A 21,483-nucleotide genomic window follows, 5' to 3' on the forward strand; every position below is an offset into this window, starting at 1 on the left:
ACCCCCAGAAGCAAAGATTTGAGTTAAAAATGTATATAAAAGATTTGCACTCATTTTCAGGATTTTTCTAAAAAAATAGCAGATATACAAGCTCATAGCGCGGCACTCGGTGCCGCGCTATGAGCTTGTATATCTGCTATTTTTGAATAGCCCAAAGAAATGACACACATGCGTTCCCTTCCCGGCCTTAAAGGGTTAAGAGAGAGAGAGAGAGAGAGAGCTCTGAAGGTTGGATGCCAGGAGAGAGACGGCTCCCATTGGACTAATTATAATTCCACTGATCATCTGGATCTATCTCGGTATGGACAGAATATAATGTATCAGATATGGATGGCTGGAGCAACCCCGTCCTGCCTGTCTATCTGTCCCCAGCGGCTTTCCCCTCCAGGCAGGCAGGCGGTGCTCTCTGACGATCAGAGCCCTGCCAAACGAAGGGGAGAGAAAGAGGCAAAGTCGTGTTTTACATACTAGTACTGTGACAGCTATATATACACACTAACAGCTGCCACAAATATATATATATAATATAGTTATGATAATTTGCATTTATTTCAAATAATATGTCTCAAAGTTCCTGCCACGTTCGTTGTCAATGCTGTACGTTTTCAAATGTAAGTTCTGCATACAATTAATATTGATGGCTGGAACGTCATGAAATCTTTTTTTTTCTCCTCCATTTAACCCATTATGACCGGGAACACATCTGTGTAACCACTTAAAACCATTATTTTATACTTTGGCTATTCAAAAATAGCAGCTTAGAGCTTGTAGATCTGCTATTTTTTGAAAAATCTTGAAAATGTGTGAAAAGCTTTGAATATATATATATTTTTAAAGCGAACATTTGTAACTCAAATCTTTGCTTCTGGGGGGTCCCTGGAACATAATATTTTGAGATGGGGGTCCGCAACCAAATACATATAATTTTGGGGGTCCTTGACATTAAAAAGTTTGAGCACCACTGATATAGTAACTTAAGTTTTTCAGAAAACTGTTTACGGATAGGATTTAGAAGACATTTTGTAGAAACCTTAACGGGTTATGGAAAGATGAGAGTTTTTTTTTCTTTCTTTTTTTTCTCCATTCTACCAGAAATTCTTGAATAGACAGCAATGTGTGTAGTTGTGTTGTTATGGTGCCAGTGATAATGCTGCCACATTGTGCTACAGTTTCTTTTATCTTATATCCTTCAATTAAACTAGGACCAAAGGCCTGATTAACTGTTTAAGCACTGTTTGGTCCACTTCCCTCACGGCTGGCATCACCTGTATCTCATTCCAGCACATCACATGCTCCATGTAGTAGATTAAAATAAGTTGAAGTTGACTTGAGGTCTAGCTTTTAATTTGGGAACATTTATTTCTGCCGCCCACCCACACAACTGCCCTGTAAGAGCAGATGGAATCATCATCTCTGTGATGTTTGTGTGATGCCAGATGCACCGAATTATTCTAACAGTTTCTACCTGACACTGAAAAGAGCTTGTTATTGTTGTTGTCGGGCAGAAACCTTGTATCTCCACATTCAAACATTTTGTGTTTGAATATGGACGCGTTGTGAGCTTGTAGATCTGCAAGTTTTGAAAGTGGTTACTTTATAGATATCCTACTATAAATGCGCGAAAGCTCTGTCCGTCACGATTTTTCAAAAATAGCAGATCTACAAGCTCATAGCGCGGCTCGTAGCGCGGCACTCGGTGCCGCGCTATGAGCTTGTAGATCTGCTATTTTTGAATAGCCAAAGAAATCTGAATTGACACAGATGCGTTCCCGGTCTTAAAGGGTTAAAACGATTCTCGGTTCTCGAGCGATTTAACAAATCAGTTTTATCTATTTTAATTCACACAACAGTCATATTGTTGTCATTTTGGACTTTAACAACCAAGTATAGCCTGGTTATCTCCAACAGCTCAAACAAAGAATTATATATGTACTGTACTGTAATACCAGAGAGGGCTATTTTACTGTACCTTTGAAAAATTACACGCACGGGGCTCCGGTAGAATCGTAAAAAAAAGGTGGACGGCCGCGATTCTCCGTTTGAATGTGGCTTGTTTTTTGAAAAAAAATCCTGAAAAGTAAGCGTTTTGGACATACAAGGTTTGCACAGGACAATGATGTTATGTTTTTGTGTTTTTTTTGTGGTTGACCTCCTGCAGGTAATCTTGGACGAGTGGACTACATCAGTGAGTTTGAGTTTGACCTCTTTATCCGCCCTGATACCTGCAACCCTCGCTTCAGAGTCTGGTTCAACTTCACTGTGGAGAACGTCCGTGAGACACAGGTAAGCAGCTTCATCTCTTTTATCCTACTATAACTCTACAAACCTCTCTATCCTCCTGTCTAAACCGCATTCCTTTTGTCTGACCGGGATCTTCTCCTCGGTGCGTTCACCACAACATCTGAACGTGCACATGGCCAATGATCATTACCATGTGCAGACAACGTGCAACATATTTTTCACTTTTTCCCAACCTCTGTTTCACTCTACGGCCGGAGTTTGCACATGCACGGCCATGCACGGCCACGGCCCACGGCCATGCACGGCCACAGGGTCCCCACAGTATGTTGTTAGCTGTTGGTGCTAAGTATTAGCCTGTTGTTCTCTGATTTTTCTGATACGTGTGTGTGCGGCCACGTAGCATGCACGGCGGGTTCGCGGACCACCAAGTGGTCTGTGAAGCATTCCCTGGGGGTCCGCGACTCAAGGTCCACGGACCCCCTTGGGGGTCCGCCGTCCGCGGCTCCGGGTGTGTGGGTGTGTGTGTGTGGCAGTGTTTATGTCCTTTGTACAATGCATCTTCTGTTTATGTGCACATAAATAAATATTTCAAATGTGGGGGGGGGGGGGGGTTTGTGGTCGCTGGCTCCCGTGTTGCCAAATCATGTGCGTGAAACAAGCGCCGGTGTTGCCACATCCGTGAAACAAGTGGACCATGACGCGTGTGCGTGTGTTGGAACTGTTGCAGGTACAAAGTCACTTTCCGTCCCTGATATATCTGTGCACAGCGCATAACCCAAACTCTGCACATACTTACTGGGCGCTCATATCCCCGGACGGGTGAGGTCTAGTTCTGTTCATTTGCTTTGTCCAGTTGAAAATCACGTGGCGTTCTGTTACATACGTTTTTGGATAACTATTCCTGTTACCTTTTAGAATTAATATGAATGAATAATATCCACTATTATACAATCCCAATCATCACATTGACTTAAATGCACTGCTTGAGTTTTGTTTAACTTTTTTTTTTGCTTTTTAGATCTACTGAAAATGTAAATACTGTAATATGTCAGCCAAAGGGGGAAAAGGCGGGGGGGGGGGGGGGGGGGGGGGATGGATAAGTGATAGTAATAATAGCACACACAATGAACCAGTGCCAAATAATACATACTGTATGTGCTGTGCCCTACAGTACTGGATGTCCTTTCACAACCAACAAAAAAAACAACAAACCAACCATGTTCCCTAAATGCCTTCCAGTAGACAGCCTCACCATGAATTTGCACCCACAACAATACCCAATTTTGAAAGATACAAAGCAATTTGTTTTCCCCCTTTAACAAAGCGGACCCGTTGTTTATCTCATGCCTCACTTCTTGTCACATCATCATCTGTGAGCTCATTCCTGTGTGTGCCACCAGGCAAAGGCTCTCAGGGAGCGCAGGGATTGGCTGAGAGAGAGGCTGGTCACGTGCCACAGAGATATACAGTGCATGGGAACAGTGGGGGGCGTGGCCACGAAGGGATGGGAGGGGCAGGGGCTATTATTGAGTTTTTTTTTACCCAACCCTGATTGGATCGCTGCCATTTCTGTCAGCGCTGTCATGTATAACTCCTAGCAGAGGAGGGTAAAACTGGAAACTATTGGCATCTGAATCCAACGGCTCGCTATCTCTTGTGTGTGTGTGTGTGTGTGTGTGTGTGTTTAAGAGTGCCTGGCAGGCTGTAGAGATAGAGCAAACACAAAGACGTAAGAGGCTAATATAAAATGAAGGGGAAAGAGAGAGTATAGCAGAGAGAGAGAGAGAGAGACAAGACACGAACAGTGAGAGGAAGAGAGATAGGGAAAAAAAAGGAGAGACTGACCAAGATGAGACGAGAGTCCGAGACAATTAGAGGGAAAGAGAGAGAGAGGTAGAGCAAGGGCAGGGATGAATCCGAGGCATGCTGTTGCTTGCTGCTATCCTTCCTGCAGTAAGCCCAGCCCCAGCCCCAGCCCCATAGCCCCAGCCCTGGCCCTTTTAGCTATCAGGCCTGCTATCGGCCCCCCCATCTCCCTGCAATGCTGTAGTCAGCACTAATCACATTTTATGGCTCTGAGATGAATGGGAGGCCTCGGCTTGGAGCCGGGGATCGATCCCGCAGCCAGATATACCTGCACACACACACAGGCAGCCGCCTGCCGCCCCGCCCGCCTGGGCCAACAGGATATTTGCTGTTGTGGTTAAAAACGATAGAGAGACAGTGGGGGGGGGGGAGGGGGGGGGGGGGGGTGCGGGAGGGGAGTGTGTAAGATAACCCATTAAGACCCGAGGTCCGATTCTATACAAATGTCTTCTAAATCCTAACAGTTTTCTGATAAACGTAATGTTTCTATATCAGTGGTACTCCATACTTTTTCTTGTCAAGGACCACCCAAAATTATATGTATTTGGCCCGCGGACCCACATCTTAAAATATGTTGTTCCAGGGACCCCCCCAGAAGCAAAGATTTGAGTTAAACATGTTCGCTTTAAAACTGTATATTCAAAGATTTGCACACATAAAAAAAAAAAAAAAAAAAAAATAGCAGATATACAAGTTCGTAGCGCGGCACTCGGTAGTGTAAAATAACGCTTTTTTAGCTCAAATAAAAAAATGACACAGATGCGTTCCAGGTCTTAATGGGATAATATAGGCAGATATAAAGATAAGTACGGACAGAGGCTCGTGTGCATGTACACAAAAGCAAGCACGATAAAGTGCAGCGGGCGCACACACGGAAGGGGCGACGAGGGGCCTTACAGGTGACAGAAAACGGGGTGGAAAAAAACATTTTCACCGGCCGCACACTTCTGAGTTCTCTGTACATATAGAACCATCTCACAGGCTCCTTTTCTTAGAAATCTATTTCTTATCTGTCCAATTTCCTTTTTCCCAAAGAAGCCTTGTGTGAATTTAATCTACTCCAGTAGAGGGAGGTCTGGATAGCTGCCGCCTTGCATTTTGTGCTAAGACTTGTGGGCTGTAAAAAGGGCTGCGTGTGTGTGTGTGTGTGTGTGTGTGCGCGTGCTTGTGCTTGTGCTTGTGCGTGTGTGTGTGAGATGCACACACGTGCATATTAGCATGAGCGCACCGTTGCGTTGCGTCTCTACACACCTTTTGACTTCATTATGACTTGAAACGTGCCAAAACATAAAATAGGCAAATAACCCATTGAGACCTGGAACGCATCTGTGTCACTTTTTGATTTGACCAAAAAAAAAAAAAAGCATTATTTTACACATTGGCTATTCAGAAATAGCAGATCTACAAGCTCGTAGCGCGGCACCGAGTGCCGCGCTACGAGCTTGTAGATCTGCTATTTTTGAAAAATGCTGAAAATGTGTGCAAATCTTCTGAATATATATATTTTTAAAGCGAACATTTTTAACTCAAATCTTTGCTTCTGGGGGGGTCCCTGGAACAAAAATATTTTGAGATGGTGATCCGCGGCCAAATACATATCATTTTGGGGGTCCTTGACATGACATAGTTTGAGCACCACTGATATACAGATGTGCCACTTCAAAACTTCACACGTTACTGTTCTTTCCCTGAAAGTGCCCTGAAAATGCATTTTTTCCTCCCTGTTCTGCCCTTAAAAATTCACTGTTTTGCCCCTGAAAAGAAGTTGTCACTACACACCCCCGTTTTTCCCTTCAACAGACATCCATATACATGAGAACAAAAGAATGTGTGTTGAAGAAGGTGTCAGACTCATTATGAGGCGAAAGGTGATTTGAAGAGGTCCTTGACCAGTTGTGCTCAACATACGTTTTTTTCAGAATACTGTTTTGAAGATTTAGAAGACATTTGTAGAATCGGCTTCAGGTCTTTAATGGGATAAAATGGAGATAGAATAATGGCGCGAATATAAAATGCTGTAAACCAACTAAGTGCAGCTATGTGTGGGGAGAGAGAGAGAGAGAGAGAGAGAGAGAGAGAGAGAGAGAGAGAGAGAGGCTGCGCTATAGAGATATCAGTGGGTTCCAGGGGAGAACTGGGCTGTTGGAGTGTTTCATCCAGCTAAGCCTTGCTAACTCTCAGCTCCGAGCCAGGGGAATGGCGAACAGTAAAAGCCCGTGATATTGGAAGTGAGATGGCCATTTTAGAAGGAATGTAAGCTGGTGAAACAGATTTGGTCTGCCTCAATCAGCTTAGAGAAGCTTTGTGGAAATTGGCTGCACCGTAGCGCCAGTTTATGATGGATGGATGGGGCTGGATGGATGGATGTCTCTTTTTTATTTTTATTTCTTTATTTTTTATGTGTGTGTGTGTGTGTGCCTTTCTTTTTTTTCCCCCTTGTGTTTAACCCATTAAGACCGGGAACGCATCTGTGACATTTTAGATTTTATCTATAACCATTATTTTATACTTTGGACTATTCAAAAATCACACCCAGTGTGAAGTGAGTGGTGCCTTTGAATTAGTGTAACTGGTTGCATCCTTGTGTTGCAATCAGCTGCAGCTGTTGAGGCCGTGCTCAAACATTAGGACGGACGGACGGACGGACAGACACACACACACACACACACACACACACACACACACACACACAGTCAAATGTAGGAGTGGTTGGCACCACTCAAAAATAGCAGATACAAGCTCATAGCGCGGCACTCGGTGCCGTGCTATGAGCTTGTAGATCTGCTATTTTTGAAAAATCCTGAAAATTTGTGTAAATCTGTGAATATAATATATATTTTTAAAGGGAACATTTTTGACTAATCTTTGCTTCTGGGGGTTCCCTGGAACAAAATATTTTCAGATGGGGGTCCGCAGCCAAATACATATAATTTTGTGGGTCCTTGACATAAAAAAGTTTGAGAACCACTGATATTATGCCAACATACGTTTTTTTTTTTCCAGAAACTGGATTTAGAAGACATTTGTAGATGCGTTCCCGGTCTTAATGGGTTAAAAAAAACAAAAAACAACACTCGCTCACTCACTCACCTCAAAGTCCGTCGGTCTCTTGGTGTGGTGAGACTGGCGCTGGTTAATTGGGTCAATGTGACCCGGGGTCCTTGTGACGCTATTTGACGCTGCATGACGCCCATGTGGTGCTGAGTATTGTTGTTTCTTTTTTTCTTTCCTTGTGGTCTGCTCTAGGCTATAAGAAAAGTGGCTTCTTGCACAACAAGAATGGCTGTGTCATTTGAAAAGTCGTCCATTCCTGTGTGTGTTAAGCTTGATATAGGCTATAGGTGAGCGTTTTATGATGAAATTCTGATAGGGCCATGAGTCAAAGCCAATTCTGCTTTTTTTTCTCTGCCACTTTTCACTTTCTTTTCAGTTTTAATTCACTTCAAAGTGAGTGAAGTTAAAAGCCACTGATGGGGAAATTGTGCAGCTCTTGTGTATGTGGAAATGACTGCTCTGGAGGCGGGGGGGACATTATGTTGATTCTCGGTTTCAACTTCCTTTTCTTTTTTACTAGGAGGAAAGAAAAAGGGTATTTTTTGTTTGTCGATATTTAACATACCACATACCCAGTTCTGGTTGTGATAAAGAGTCAGTTATACCACTGTTTGCTATCAATATTATGTTGCGTGTACAACTGCCTACTGTATGCATGTTAACATTTTATTGATACATGTAAATTGTTCACTGAACAATGTATTGAGAGGATTGTCAGGATTTTACCATTGCTGTCAAGACTCATTGCCTGCCGTGTTATCACCAAAACATCAGTTTTCGAAGTATTTATTTTGGTGTAGCCTACTTAATTAAAAAAATGGCCACAAAGTTAAAACTGATTGCGATTGACTCGACTCAACCTTATTGAATTCAGTGTGTGCGTTACATTATATAAACAAGGCTACTGTAACATTTGCGTGATCTGGATTCTAATCTGTAGTCATAGCTAAACAGTTAATTTTGCAGGCTATACACCCATAGAGTTATACTACAGTATATATCTAGAGTGGCAACCGGAAATCAAATCCCTGCCCATTCATTTCTATGGAGTTGCTCACCATACTGTGTTTGGGGCCGATGACGTCGTGGGGTCATTCCGCGTCATAGACCATATTCACACTGCGGCCATATTGCCATTAAGTCAATGAAATGCCACCCCAGTTGCCACTCCAGTTGCCACAGCAACACAATGTTAAATTCCAAAATGGCCGCCGTGTGAATATGGACTACAGACAAATCCACAGACGCGCTGCCTGTAGCTGCCTGTAGGCGGCCATTGCTGTGGTGTCGCGTCCGCGGAGCGTTGACACCGTAGCAATGGCTGCGCGCAGGGCAGCGCTCCGTGGATTCGTCTATAGAGTCATGTCTCGCATTCGCAGGAGCGTTTGCCTCCGTGCTTAAGCTTGAGCCCATAGGCTCTATTCACAGCAGTCATATTGTGTAGACATTCACAGGTGTTACGAATTATACTAATGAAGGCTCTGTTCCATTCTTGGTCAAACAGAGTCAGGGTGCTGATATTGTGCATGTTGGCTCACTGGAGACACTCTGCTACACCAGTGGGTCTCAAATGTGGGTCCAGGGGTTTCCAAATGGCCCCTTACGGGTGTGTAACTCTAAGAGTGTACACATTTGTACACTCTCAGAGTCGTGGAAATTAAACTAAACTAAACTAAATGGAACAGAGCCTTCGTTAGTATCATTGGTAACACCTGTGAAGGAAGTGATAATATGGCTGCTGTGCATAGAGCCTATTGGTCGATATCGTTCTCGCTTGTTCACGCTATGGGCCCCAGGTGAGCTGAGCTGCACTCCCAGAGTCGGCCTCCAGTGCTTCAATTTTCCTTCCCTCTTCTGGGGGCTTGGCTATACCCTGTAAGAATATATATTGCTATCTTATGCTTTCACCTTTTATGATTCACCTCAGTGACATAACTGTGTCCCGTCCAAAACATTGAAACTTTAATATATCACAGGATACATTTTTAGTGGCGCTAGCCGCTCTATACCTTTAGGTATAGAGCGGATCCTGCTCTATACCTGACTTTGTCCGTGTGCGTACGTCAACGTTCTGATTTGTCAGGTGCGTCAACAAAGTGATTGGTCAAGCTTCACGTGACACATGGCTATAAACACATTATAAACACATATCGATGACAAAATGTATCAAAGGCGCCGCTACCTTCACACAGGGTGTGATTTTTACTATACAATAGTTTTTAGCGGCGCTAGCCGCTCTATACCTTTAGGTATAGAGCGGATATTAGCCCTCTATACCCGGCTTTTGCGTCAACGTTCTGATTGGTCAGACATGTCAACAAAGTGATTGGTCAAGCTTCACGTGACACGTGGCTATAAACACATTATAAACACTTATTGATGACAAAATGTATCAAAGGCGCCGCTACCTTCACACAGGTGTGTTTTTTTAATGTTAAAAAACAACTACAGCAACCTCTATATACTTTATTCGGCTGCAGATTGTGGGTTTACACGGAATACGATTGTAGACTGTTATTATAGCTGCTGTTATTGTTGTCATTACTATTACTATGTTGTTGTTACTGTTATAATTGTTGTAGTCCATCTTGTCTCTCTCTCTCTCTCTGTCTCTCTGTCTCTCTCTCTCCTATTCCCCCTGGCATGGTCATGGCGGATAGTCGCTCACCCTAGACAGCATTGTTCTGCTTGAGTTTTCTTCCCAGTTGTCCCTTGCCACTGTCGCCATATGCTTGCTCAGGGGGGAACTGTCAGGTCTCTGCTCTACAGTGGTGGGAAAAGTACTCAAGTGTTTTACTTAAGTAAAAGTATCAATACAGCAATGTAGAAGTACTCTGTTATAAGTAAAAGGCCTGTGATCAAAATGTTTCTTGATTAACAGTACACAAGTATTGGCATCAAAATATACTTAAAGTACCAAAATTAAAAGTACTCAAATGTTTGAAAAATGCGACACGTTGTGAGCTTGTAGATCGGCTATTTTCAAACAGCCTATGTATAAAAATAGGGCTTAAGTGGTTAATGGATGTTTTATAATAATAATTTATATCTCCAGAGTAACTAACTAAAGTTTTCTAATAATTGTAATGGAGTTAAAGCACAATATTTTCCTCAGAGATGTAGTGGAGTGTAAAAGTATTGAAAATGGGAAATACTATACTAATAATAAAATGGATTTGAATTGAATCACTTTGAATGAATGCCGACGTCCAAATCGAGCACTCGAGTACTACTACTCATGCCCAGGGTTGCCAGATCTGCTTAGTATGATTTCCCTACAAGATTTTATTTGAAAATAGCCGATCTATAAGCTCACAACGCGTCGCATCGCGACGCGTTGTGAGCTTGTAGATCTGCTATTTTCAAATAGCTGATGTGTACGTTAAAAGAGCATGTGGCCTCATAATCGCTTCTTTTGGGCTGGGTTTTCCTAGACCCGGTTGCTTGTTTCTCTCACATAATCTGGCAACATTGATCACGCTTGCTTGTTTCTCTCACAGAATCTGGCAACACTGATCACGTTCGCTTGTTTCTCTCACAGAATCTGGCAACACTGATCACGCTTGCTTGTTTCTCTCACATAATCTGGCAACACTGATCATGCGTGCTTGTTTCTCTCACAGAACCTGGCAACACTGATCACGCTTGCTTGTTTCTCTCACAGAATCTGGCAACACTGCATCATGCCCAGTCCTCTGTATATAACCAACTGGCCGTAGAGTTGATATGTCATTCCGCTGCGCCCATGTTGCGGGGGGGGGGGTATAGAGCGACTCGCCGAGCTCGGGCGTCACAGAGCTACGGCGTGAAGGGCACGGCTGTGAGCTATTATCATAGGAGCCTTCGGGGAGCCATTCTTAGAAGACAAGGCAGTAAAACCTCGCGCCTCCTGCCTTCAAACTCCTCGCCCGCTTTGCTTGCTGCTGCAGTGGGTGATTTGCAAGCTTCACTTGTCCAGGAAAAGCTCAGTGCAGGGCAGTTACTCTCCATAATAGGGATGGAGAGCAAACCCCAACTGGAATGGTGGTGATGCTGTGTGTGTGTGTGTGTGTGTGTGTGTGTGTGTGTGTGTGTGGTGGCGCCTCCATTCCCCCAAAGGCCGATCATCGCTTTAACCCTTTAAGACCGGGGAACGCATCTGTGTGTAACCACTTTAAACCATTATTTTATGCTTTGGGCTATTCAAAAATAGCAGATCTACAAGCTCGTAGCGCGGCACCGAGTGCCGCGCTACGAGCTTGTAGATCTGCTATTTTTTGAAAAATCGTGGAACTTCTGTGCAAATCTTTGAATATATGTTTTTAAAGGGAACATTTTTAACTCAAATCTTTGCTTCTGGGGGGTCCCTGGAACAGCATATTTTGAGATGGGGGTCTGAGGCCAAATACTTAAAATTTTGGGGGTCCTTCACATGGAAAAGTTTGAGAACCACTGATATAGCAACCTAAGTTTAAAATAAAAAAAACTTAGGATTTAGAAGACATTTGTAGAATCCCCCAGAGTTAAAAATAATCACTTTTAAAAATAACATATATTCAAAGATTTGCACACATTTTCACGATTTTTACGAGCTTGTATATCTGCTATTTTTTCTAAATAGCCGAAATAAATCTTTAAAATGACACACAGATGCGTTCCCCGGGCCTTAATGGGTTAACTTTTTTTTTTTCAGACCAAGCTCACCCATTGAAATTCATCAGCCATAATGCTGTGTAATCTGTGGAGTGGGATAGGTTGAATGGCACATTAAGTTGAACATTAAAGAAGAGGATGTTAAAACTCTGTCTGGGAAGGCATTATGGTGGCCTGGGTGTCTTGTGTGTGACGCTAATCAAACCCATCCCCACTTTATGTTCTGCAGCCAGTATTTTTTTGCACAGAACATGACTATAGACCAAGAACCAGGGCCTTTTTTCTTTTTATAAATGAGTGCAATATCCAGTGACACGGAGATCACATGTCACAGTGTTCTAAATTAGTTTAAAAAGGCCTAGGAGCATTGTGACATTGACTGTGTTCTTCAAAATGTGTAATTTACTACTTAGCAGTCTTTAAGAAGATGAAAATATTTTGATGTCTTGTTTTAAATGTAGAGAGAGAGAGAGAGAGAGAGAGAGAGAGAGAGAGAGAGAGAGAGAGAGAGAGAGAGAGAGAGAGAGAGAGAGAGAGAGAGAGAGAGAGAGAGAGAGAGAGAGAGAGAGAGAGAGAGAGAGAGAGAGAGAGAGAGAGAGAGAGAGAGAGAGAGAGAGAGAGAGAGAGAGAGAGAGAGAGAGAGAGAGAGAGAGAGAGAGAGAGAGGAGAGAGACTCAAATTCTTTACTTAAGTAAAAGTATAAATAATTTACTTGATTAGAAGTACAGTAAGTATTGGCATCAAAATGTACTAAAAGTATTTCAAGTAAAAGTACTAAAATGTTTGAAAATCTACAAGCTCACAACGTGTCGCGATGCGACGCGTTGTGAGCTTGTAGATCGCCTATTTTCAAATAGCCTATGTATAAAATAGGTTTAAAGTGGTTGTAGTGTGCCCTGTGGTGACATCATCAATTTAGAAACACAATGGCTCAAATGGCTCTTACAGTGGTTAATGTATGTTTCATAATAATCATAACTTATATCTGAAAAGTAACTGGTAACTAAATAATTCAAATCATTGTAGTGGAGTAACAGTACAATATTTGCCTCTGAGATGTAGTGGAGTAAGAGAGAGTTAGAGAGAGATAGGTAGAGAGTTAGAGAGAGAGAGAGTTAGAGAGAGAGAGATGAAGTCCCTGACTTGTCCAAGAGGTAATAGATGTGATGCACATTGATTCTCTTTTTTCCCTCTCTTTTCTCCCCATAGAGAAGGATGTGTGTGTGTGTGTGTGTGTGTGTGTGTGTGTGTGTGTGTGTGTGTGTGTGTGTGTGTGTGTGTGTGTGTGTGTGTGTGTGTGTGTGTGTGTGTGTGTGTGTGTGTGTGTGTGTGTGTGTGTGTGTGTGTGTGTGTGTGTGTGTGTGTGTGTGTGGGGGGGGGTATTTACAGGAAATGACTTGTTGTCCACGATATAGGCTATAATATATTTCACCTTCCCTCCCCTCATCCTAAACAGAGAGCAGGCGTTGGCTTGCAGCTCTTCTGGGAAGTCAGCTTTGCCCTGCCCTGCCCTGTGCGGTGCTATAGCTCTACGCTGTGTGTATGGCGTATTATATAGTGTCACTCCCTCCTCTTGGGCCGCACCTCTCTGGTTGCTGCATAATGCAGGTTCTCTGTTATCTGGGTGCAGAGAGGAGGAGGGAAAGGCTCTGCTCCGTCTGTCAGCTCCCTGCTGGACAATGTCTGGCCCGTTTGTGTGTCTGGAACCTCCATGTCTGTGTCTGGAACCTCTGTGTTTAAACCGTTAAGGCCGGGAAACACATCTGTGTCTCTTTTAGATTTCTTTGGGCTATTCAAAAATAGCAGATCTACAAGCTCATAGCTCAAGCTCATAGCGCGGCACCGAGTGCCGCGCTATGAGCTTGTAGGTCTGCTATTTTTTGGAGGGGAAAAAAGGCGTTGAAATGTGTGCAAATCTTTGAATATATATACCTTTTTTACTCAAATATTTGCTTTTGGGCGGTCCCTGGAACAAATTATTTTAAATACATATACATTTTTAAATACATATAATTTTGGGGGTCCTTGACATGAAAAAAGTTTGAGAACCACTGATATATATAGCAACATAAGTTTAAAAACAAAAAGAAACTGTTAGGATTTCGAAGACATTTGTAAAATCCCCCAGAAGCAACAAATGTTCGCTTTAAAAAAACATCCATTCAAAGATTTGCAAAAATGTTCACGATTTTTCAAAAATAGCAGATCTACAAGCTCGTAGCGCGGCCGCGCTATGAGCTTGTAGATCTGCTATTTTTGAATATAGCCAAAGAAATCTAAAAAAATGACACCGATTCTTTCCCGGTCTGAACGGGTTAACCTCAAACCCTGCTCCTCCTCCACACCCCCCCCCCCCCCGCCACCCTTTCTGCACTGTCATATTGTCCGCCCCCCCTCCCCTCCGTGAGACCCACCGTGTCAATGTTTCTCCATGATGAGAGAGAGCCCCGAGGTGTACAACAATCCCTCTCTCTCTCCTCAGTCAGCACGCACCGCACCACGCCACTCCCCGCCCTCCTTCCCTTCCCTTCCCTTCCTGTTGCTCTCTCCTCCCCTCCCCTCCACTCCCTGCGCATTTGTTTCCTCCTCCCCTTTTTTCCCCTCCTCTCTTTTCTTTCCCTCTCTCTCTCTCTCTCTCTCTCTCTCTCTCTCTCTCTCTCCCATGTGTCAGTGTTGTGGCGTCCTTCAGCAGTAGTGGTGGGAAAAAAAAAACTTCATTTCAGCGAACGAACGATTTTGTTCGCGGCAATGATTCGTTGAAATGATTCGTTGAAATGATTCGTTCAAATGATTCGTTCAAATGATTCGTTCAAATGATTCGTTCAAATGATTCGTTCAAATGATTCGTTCAAATGATTCGTTCAAATGATTCGTTCGCGTTCTCGTACAGTAGCGCTTTTTTCTACTGTAAAACACCATCGCGAGAGGGTTTTCTTTTTACGTTGCGCATACAGCCCCGACCTCCCGTCCTGTGTATGGGGGGGCATGCGCAATAGCGCGAACGTAACAGTTTAACCCATAAGACCTGAGGAGATTCTTAAAAAAAAATCTAAAATCCTAACATTTTTTTGAAAAAAAAATCAAAAAAATGATTTTTCAAGATTTTTCAAAAATAGCAGATATACAAGCTCATAGCGCGGCACTCGGTGCCGCGCTATGAGCTTGTAGATCTGCTATTTTTGAATAGCCCAAAGAAATCTAAAGTGACACAGATGCGTTCCCGGTCTTAATGGGTTAAGAAAATTGAACGAGCTTGCTCTCTTCGCGGCAAATAACTGGTTCTTTTGAACGAATCGATCACGAACGACCCGTCACCATTCAGCAGTGAGAGAGAGGGTGGGGAGACGGGACAGAGGCAGGTCTCCTCCGGTGGTGAGTGCCATCAGTGTGGATGAGCAGTGTGGGGGCTAATCATGGCTGGAGTATATAGTGCAGCATTACATGGCGAGGCGAGGCGGTTGGTCATACCAGACGGTGTGGTAAAAGTACTCACATGTTTTACTTAAGTAAAAGTATCGATACTGCAATGTAGAAATACTCTGTTACTTAAGTAAAAAGTCTGGAATTCAAAATGTACTTGAGTAAAAGTGCAAAAGTATTGGCATCAAAATGTACTTAAAGTGTAACAAAAGTAAAAGTACTCATTGTGCAGAATGTCCCATTTCACAAGTTCAAAATGTATACAAATCTTTTGAGAATAGCCGATCTACAAGCTCACAATGCGTCGCATCGCAACGCATTATGATCTGGTATATCTGCTATTTTCAAATGGCATAAATATATATAGGGCTGAAGTAGTTAGTTTGTTTTGTAATAATAATCAACATCTACAAAGTAACTAGCAACTAACGTTTTCATATAATTGTAGTGAGTAAAAGTACAATATTTCCCTTTGAGATGTAGTAGAGTAGAAGTAAAAGCGCTGAACATTGGAAATAGTCCAGTAAAGTAAAAAGATACCTCAAAATTGTACTTAAGTACAGTACTTGAGTACATGTACAGTACTTAGTTACTTTCCACCACTGGTCATGTAGGTGCAGCGTGGGTACCGATTCTGCTAAAGGCACTATATTAGGTGTGTTTGCGTGAGTGTGAGTGTGAGTGCGTGTGTGTGTGTGAGTATGTACACAGGTTCACACCTCAACAGGTTTTGCTTGTCTATGCACTCTGCACCTTTCTAAAAAAGCCACACACAGACTCACCCTGTCACCCTATAGCTTGGCCTTGTTTTCATCTCTTAGCTTCATGGCATATGGCACATGCTAGATATGCATACTACTGTATATATCCTTCTCATGTCATGTGATATTCTCTCCTTCTTGGAAGTTGCCTTTTTTCAGGCTTCTTCTCATAGCAGCCTCCAAAAGAAGAGGAATATGGGCTTCTTGTGTGTAGTTTTGCCAAACGGATTATTTGACTTCAAACATACCATACTGGGCCAGAAAGTTTTAGCCTCCCAGTTTCAAACCTCCAGTGGGAAAGCTGTCAAAAGGAAAGGATTGCGTCCTTTTTTCTGAAAGACATTCAAGTTTGTCAAACGGTGTCAGGGAGCATAGGGGTATCTGGTGACCTTGTTTCGTTAACCCATTAAGGCCGGGAATTCTGCTATTTTTGAAAAATCGTTAAAATGTTTACAAATCTTTGAATATATATACATTTTTTTTAAAAGCGAACATGTATCTCAAAACTCAAATCTTTACTTCTGGGGATTCTACAAAATGTCTTCTGAATCCTATTAAAATGTATCTGGCCGTGGACCCCCCATCTCAAAATATTTTGTTCCAGGGACCCCCAGGAGTTGTAACAGAGTTAAAAAATGTTCGCTTTAAAAAATACATGTTCAAAGATTTGCACAAATTTTCCACGATTTTTAAAATAAATAGCAGATCTACAAGCTCGTAGCGCGGCACTCGGTGCCGCGCTACGAGCTTGTAGATCTGCTATTTTTGAATATCCCAAATAAATCTAAACAAATGACACACAGATGCGTTCCCGGTCTTAAGGGGTTAAAGGGGAATTAAGGCGTCCTTCATTCATTGTCAAGGCCAATGCGCCGCAGATCACTCCATAATGACATGCACAAAAGGATATGACAACGCCACACAATGAAGTTTCAAATTGTCCTTCCTGATAGCAAAATGAGTTTCCCTGGGTTATCTCCGCTGACGGGAGCTTTTTATCAGAATTTTCTGCCATTTCTATATACCATACGTATATATATATATATATAGCTTGATTCACTTTAAAAAAGGGGGGAAAGGCTTATGGGTATGTTTTTTTAAATAAAGTAGACTGTTTCATTTATCTCATTGGAATTTTCCTTTTAAAGCAGTGGTTTTCAACCTTTTTCATATCGAGGTCCATTATTTATTCGGCATTTGAGCCACGGACCATCGTTTGTTTATTTGATGACTTTGTCGAAAATAACAATTTTTTATTTCTTCTACATTTTCTAATTTTGTAGACGTCTTGTAAATTAAGTATAAGGCAGATGTTTAACGATAATTTAACTCTTGAGAGCGTAAAATGAAACCAAATGGACCCGTAAGGACCCGTAAGGGTCCATTTGGTTTCATTTTACGCTCTCAAGAGTTAAAGATCTATAAGGGTCCATTTTGGTTACCAACTCTCCATCATTTAGCTGGGGACCACCTGGAAACTCCTCAAGGACCACTGGTTGTCCCCGGACCACTGGTTGGACACCACTTATTTAAAGAGGCCAGAATGAGGCAACCCTCAGCCTCCAAATGCAAGGGACTTGAATAAACAGACATTTTTTTCACACATGCCAAAACATCTTTTAGTTTATTTTAGTTTATTTAATACAAGTACAACGTTTCGGCACTACAAGGGCTTCATCACATTACAGGGGTACGGTATATACTTAGACCATACCCCTGCAACCTGATGAAGCCCTTAGTTGAACCTTTTGTTGTTTGAATAGATTAAGCATTGGGAGGGAGAGCAGCATTATTCAGTGCGTGGACATTCCCTTTCTTTTACTTTGAGTTGTATTTGGTCCAGCACCGTTTTTTCGAGAACTCTGGAGATGTGCATATCCTATACCTCTTTTTCATAGATGCATTTGAATCATAGACAGTAAAAAGACTGGACAGAGTGATGCCAGACCGTTTCTACAGACCGTAAATTAAGCCTATTTCTCAGCTATTTCAAATCCGCCATCTTTCTATATATCGTGTCATATCCTGCACAACCGGAAATTAATGCTATTGTTTGGGTAGCTTGTCAATCAAGAGCGGGGGCGAGGAATGAATGCTATTGGTTGTGTAGCTTGTCAATCAAATCATCCCGCCCCTCCTACAGCATACCCTACTTTATCGTCAATTTTAAAATAAATGGGACCATAGTTTACCAAAACACATATCATGATGATTGAAAGGAGCCTTTAAACTGGCGACTGGAAACATATAGAATTTATGACAATGTTTATTAAGTTAAGAAAATCAGGAAATATCAAGAAAATACAGGCCATTCATATGAACTGTTACTTCCTATATAGACTCAATTTCAAAGCCGGATGCTGGGCTCTTGATTTGAATACATGTTTGTTTTCTGGGTTTCTGGGTTTTTGGTGCAGTACAAAACAGGAATTTTGGGGTCTTTTTTTTGGTTTGCAACGTAGGGCTGGCGTTTGACCATCATGGGTAGACGAGGTTGGTGTGTGTGCCAGCGTGTGAGCAGGCACGTGCACTCGCTCATCATCAGGCCATTGTGCATCAGAGGCTCATCCACACGACAGAGCCCAGCCGTGGAGCGGAGCACTGTGTGACATGCTGCCAACACACCCAGCTCCATCTCCTGCCTCTGGCCTCCATTCCAACACCAGCACCAAATAATAGTACATCCAGTGTTGCCAGATTCTGTGAGAGAAACAAGCAACCGGGTCTAGGAAAACCAGCCCAAAAGAAGCAACTATGGGTCACATGAGCACTTTAACATATACGTCAGCCATTTGAAAATAGCAGTTGTGAGCTTGTTGTGAGCTTGTAGATCAGCTATTTTCAAATAAAAACTTGCGGGGAAATTTTGATAAGCAGATCTGGCAACCCTGAGTACATCTGTAGATGTGGCATTGTCCCCCGCATAAATAGCCACCTTATGCCTGACACACACACACACACACACACACACACACACACACACACACACACACACACACACACACACACACACACACACACACACACACACGCACACGTATTGCTATGATTATCCACCAATCCACCCAAAAAATGTACAAATCCTCAACCAATCCCATTAAATCAAACCTATGCTCTTCCTGTTTAAAGTGTAACGCTCGGTGCATTTTCATACACCCTTCTTGAAGTGTGGTAGTGTGGCATGGGTCCAGTAAGCCCTTCGTTGTGGTCCTGGACAGCAGCGTTAGCTTGGCACAGGCAGCAATACATAGCTGGTGAGAAAATAGATGATGAGAGAAAAGAGGGAAGGATGGAAAAAGGGGGGGTTGGGGGGGTTAGAGAGAGTAGAATAATGATTTTCTCATCTGACATTAAAACAACCATGTAAGAATTAAGTGAAGCTGGAATGCGTATTAGTAATTAACTTGTGGTAACGACTACATAGCACATTTAGCTTATTGTTATAAGAAAAATATTGTCACTGCTAATAGTAAATGAAGATTCACACGCGCAATCACAACACTTTTTTCCTTCCTTTTTCGTAGAACTTTTGTGTGGCTACACACAGTAAAATCCTAATTTATAGCATACATTATACTATAGCAAAGTGCTTAAGGCACATAGTGTACCACATAGGCTCTGATGCCTGACAGCGAGTCCCTGGTTCGATTCCCAGGCCTGGCAAACATTTGCTGCATGTCACTTTCCGACTCTGTCACTCTGTTTCCTGTCTCTCTTTATTGTAACTATTAATAAAAGGCACAAAAAGCCTAAAAGAAGAAGCAAGCCATGCATTTCAGTTACATTTGCAGTTGCATTTCTTAGAACACATAGCATCTGAATTTTAAAAACTAAAAAGAGCCATGTATTCATGGGAGAAGAATATGAAATATGTAGACAAACAGACACAAAAGGGTTAACCCTAACCCTAACTCTGAGAGTGTATGGAACCTGTATCAACCTCACCTGGAAGTCACATTAACCTTTTTTGCAAGACTTAGACAAAACAGGGCCAAAGCAGTATAAAACAACACATAAAAACACCACCAACAATAACAAGTGAAGTACACAACAGGTGCACAAGCTAAAATGGTAAAAATAAACCATCATTTGACATCAGTCATATGTACATCGGATCTCTTTCATCTCTTTCAACTCAAATATCCCAATATTTCTTTACAAAACACCTCGATAACAATAATGTGAGTAATATGGTGTTGTGACGATAAAATCTGTTTTGTTTTTGCTCTATACAATATTTTCAAATCTTCAAGCATGTCACATCGCAAGCTTGTAGAATGGCTATTTTCACAGTTTTTGAAGATTTTGAAGGTATGAAATATGGCCAAAGTGATTAAAACCAGGGCAAGGTCATACCATGATTATCATATCTCAAATACCAGATGATAATTCTAATCTCATATCAAAATATCAATATAATATTGATATATTGCCCAGCCCATACTCTTCCTTATCTGAGAACTCCCACTGCTTTAAGGGGGCTCCCGGATCCATCCGAGTGGTCTTATACCATTCAGAGTCACATTCACAACATCCTTAGTCACACATGCCACCATTATTGTCTCCGCCAGGCCGAAAGGCATGGCGGAGACCGTTTTGCACCCTGTCCGTCTGTCTGTGTGTCCGTCTGTCTGTGAGCAGCTAATCTCCGGCACTGTTGGCCCGGTTGCTGCGAAACTGTGCACACACACTCCCTGAATGCCAAAGCCGAACTCCTGTCCGGAATTTTTTTAGATTGGCCCGTTATAGCTCCACCAGGAGGCCGATTTTTGCAAGACACATTTTTCCATATTACTCCTACAGATTTTGTCCAAACACGCAAATCGGTACACAGTATCTCAATAGTCATGTGATCAAGACGGATGTGTTCGATATTTCTTATTCTATCCTAATTGCCTAACATTGGCTTCCAAAGTTTGCAGGATTGGTCCGTTTTGAACAAAATGCCTCAAATCATGAACGCAGCTTGCAATTTCCGTGAAATTTCACACGCACATTCCCACTAGGCCGAGGAAGAAATGCCACCCTTTTCACATTGTCCTGTTATAGCGCCACCAGCAGGTCTAATTTAGCAAAACACATTTTTGGAACAAAATGCCTAAACATCATGATTGCAGTGTCCGATTGCCGTGAAAGGCCTTAGAAGAAATGTCAGCCTTTTCACATTGGCCTATTATAGCGCCAGCAGGAGGCCAAAATAGCCTACCTGACCGGGCGGAGACCTTTTTCTAGTTGGAAAGATATCTTGTGCTGCAAAAACCCATGGTCTGCTTGTGTGCAAGGCTTTTAGACTACTTTTAGACCTGTGTTCAAATCTTCTGACAGGTAGTTAACCCATTCAAACCGGTAACGCATCCGTGTGTAACCACTTTAACTATTATTTAATACTTTTATATTTTATGCTATTTCTGAAAAATCAGGAAAATTTGTGCAAATCTTTGAATATATATATTTTCAAAGCAGACATTTTTAACTCAAATCTTTGCTTCTGGAGGGTCATTTTCAGATG

General features: G+C 42.3%; 1 protein-coding gene across 1 annotated transcript in view; it reads left to right on the forward strand.

Moving 5' to 3' along the window:
* The window catches only part of agbl4 (AGBL carboxypeptidase 4), a gene marked incomplete at both ends in the record, with an annotated part of 599,805 nt that overhangs the window by 79,687 nt on the left and 498,635 nt on the right, over positions 1 to 21,483 (forward strand). The window contains one exon of the mRNA XM_084066101.1: positions 2,159 to 2,283. Coding sequence (XP_083922227.1) covers positions 2,159 to 2,283 — 125 coding nt within the window. The remainder of the gene's footprint in view (positions 1 to 2,158; positions 2,284 to 21,483) is intronic.

Source organism: Gymnoscopelus microlampas, assembly GCF_963454915.1.
Source record: "Gymnoscopelus microlampas genome assembly, chromosome: 9".
In the NCBI taxonomy this organism is placed as follows: Eukaryota; Metazoa; Chordata; class Actinopteri; order Myctophiformes; family Myctophidae; genus Gymnoscopelus; species Gymnoscopelus microlampas.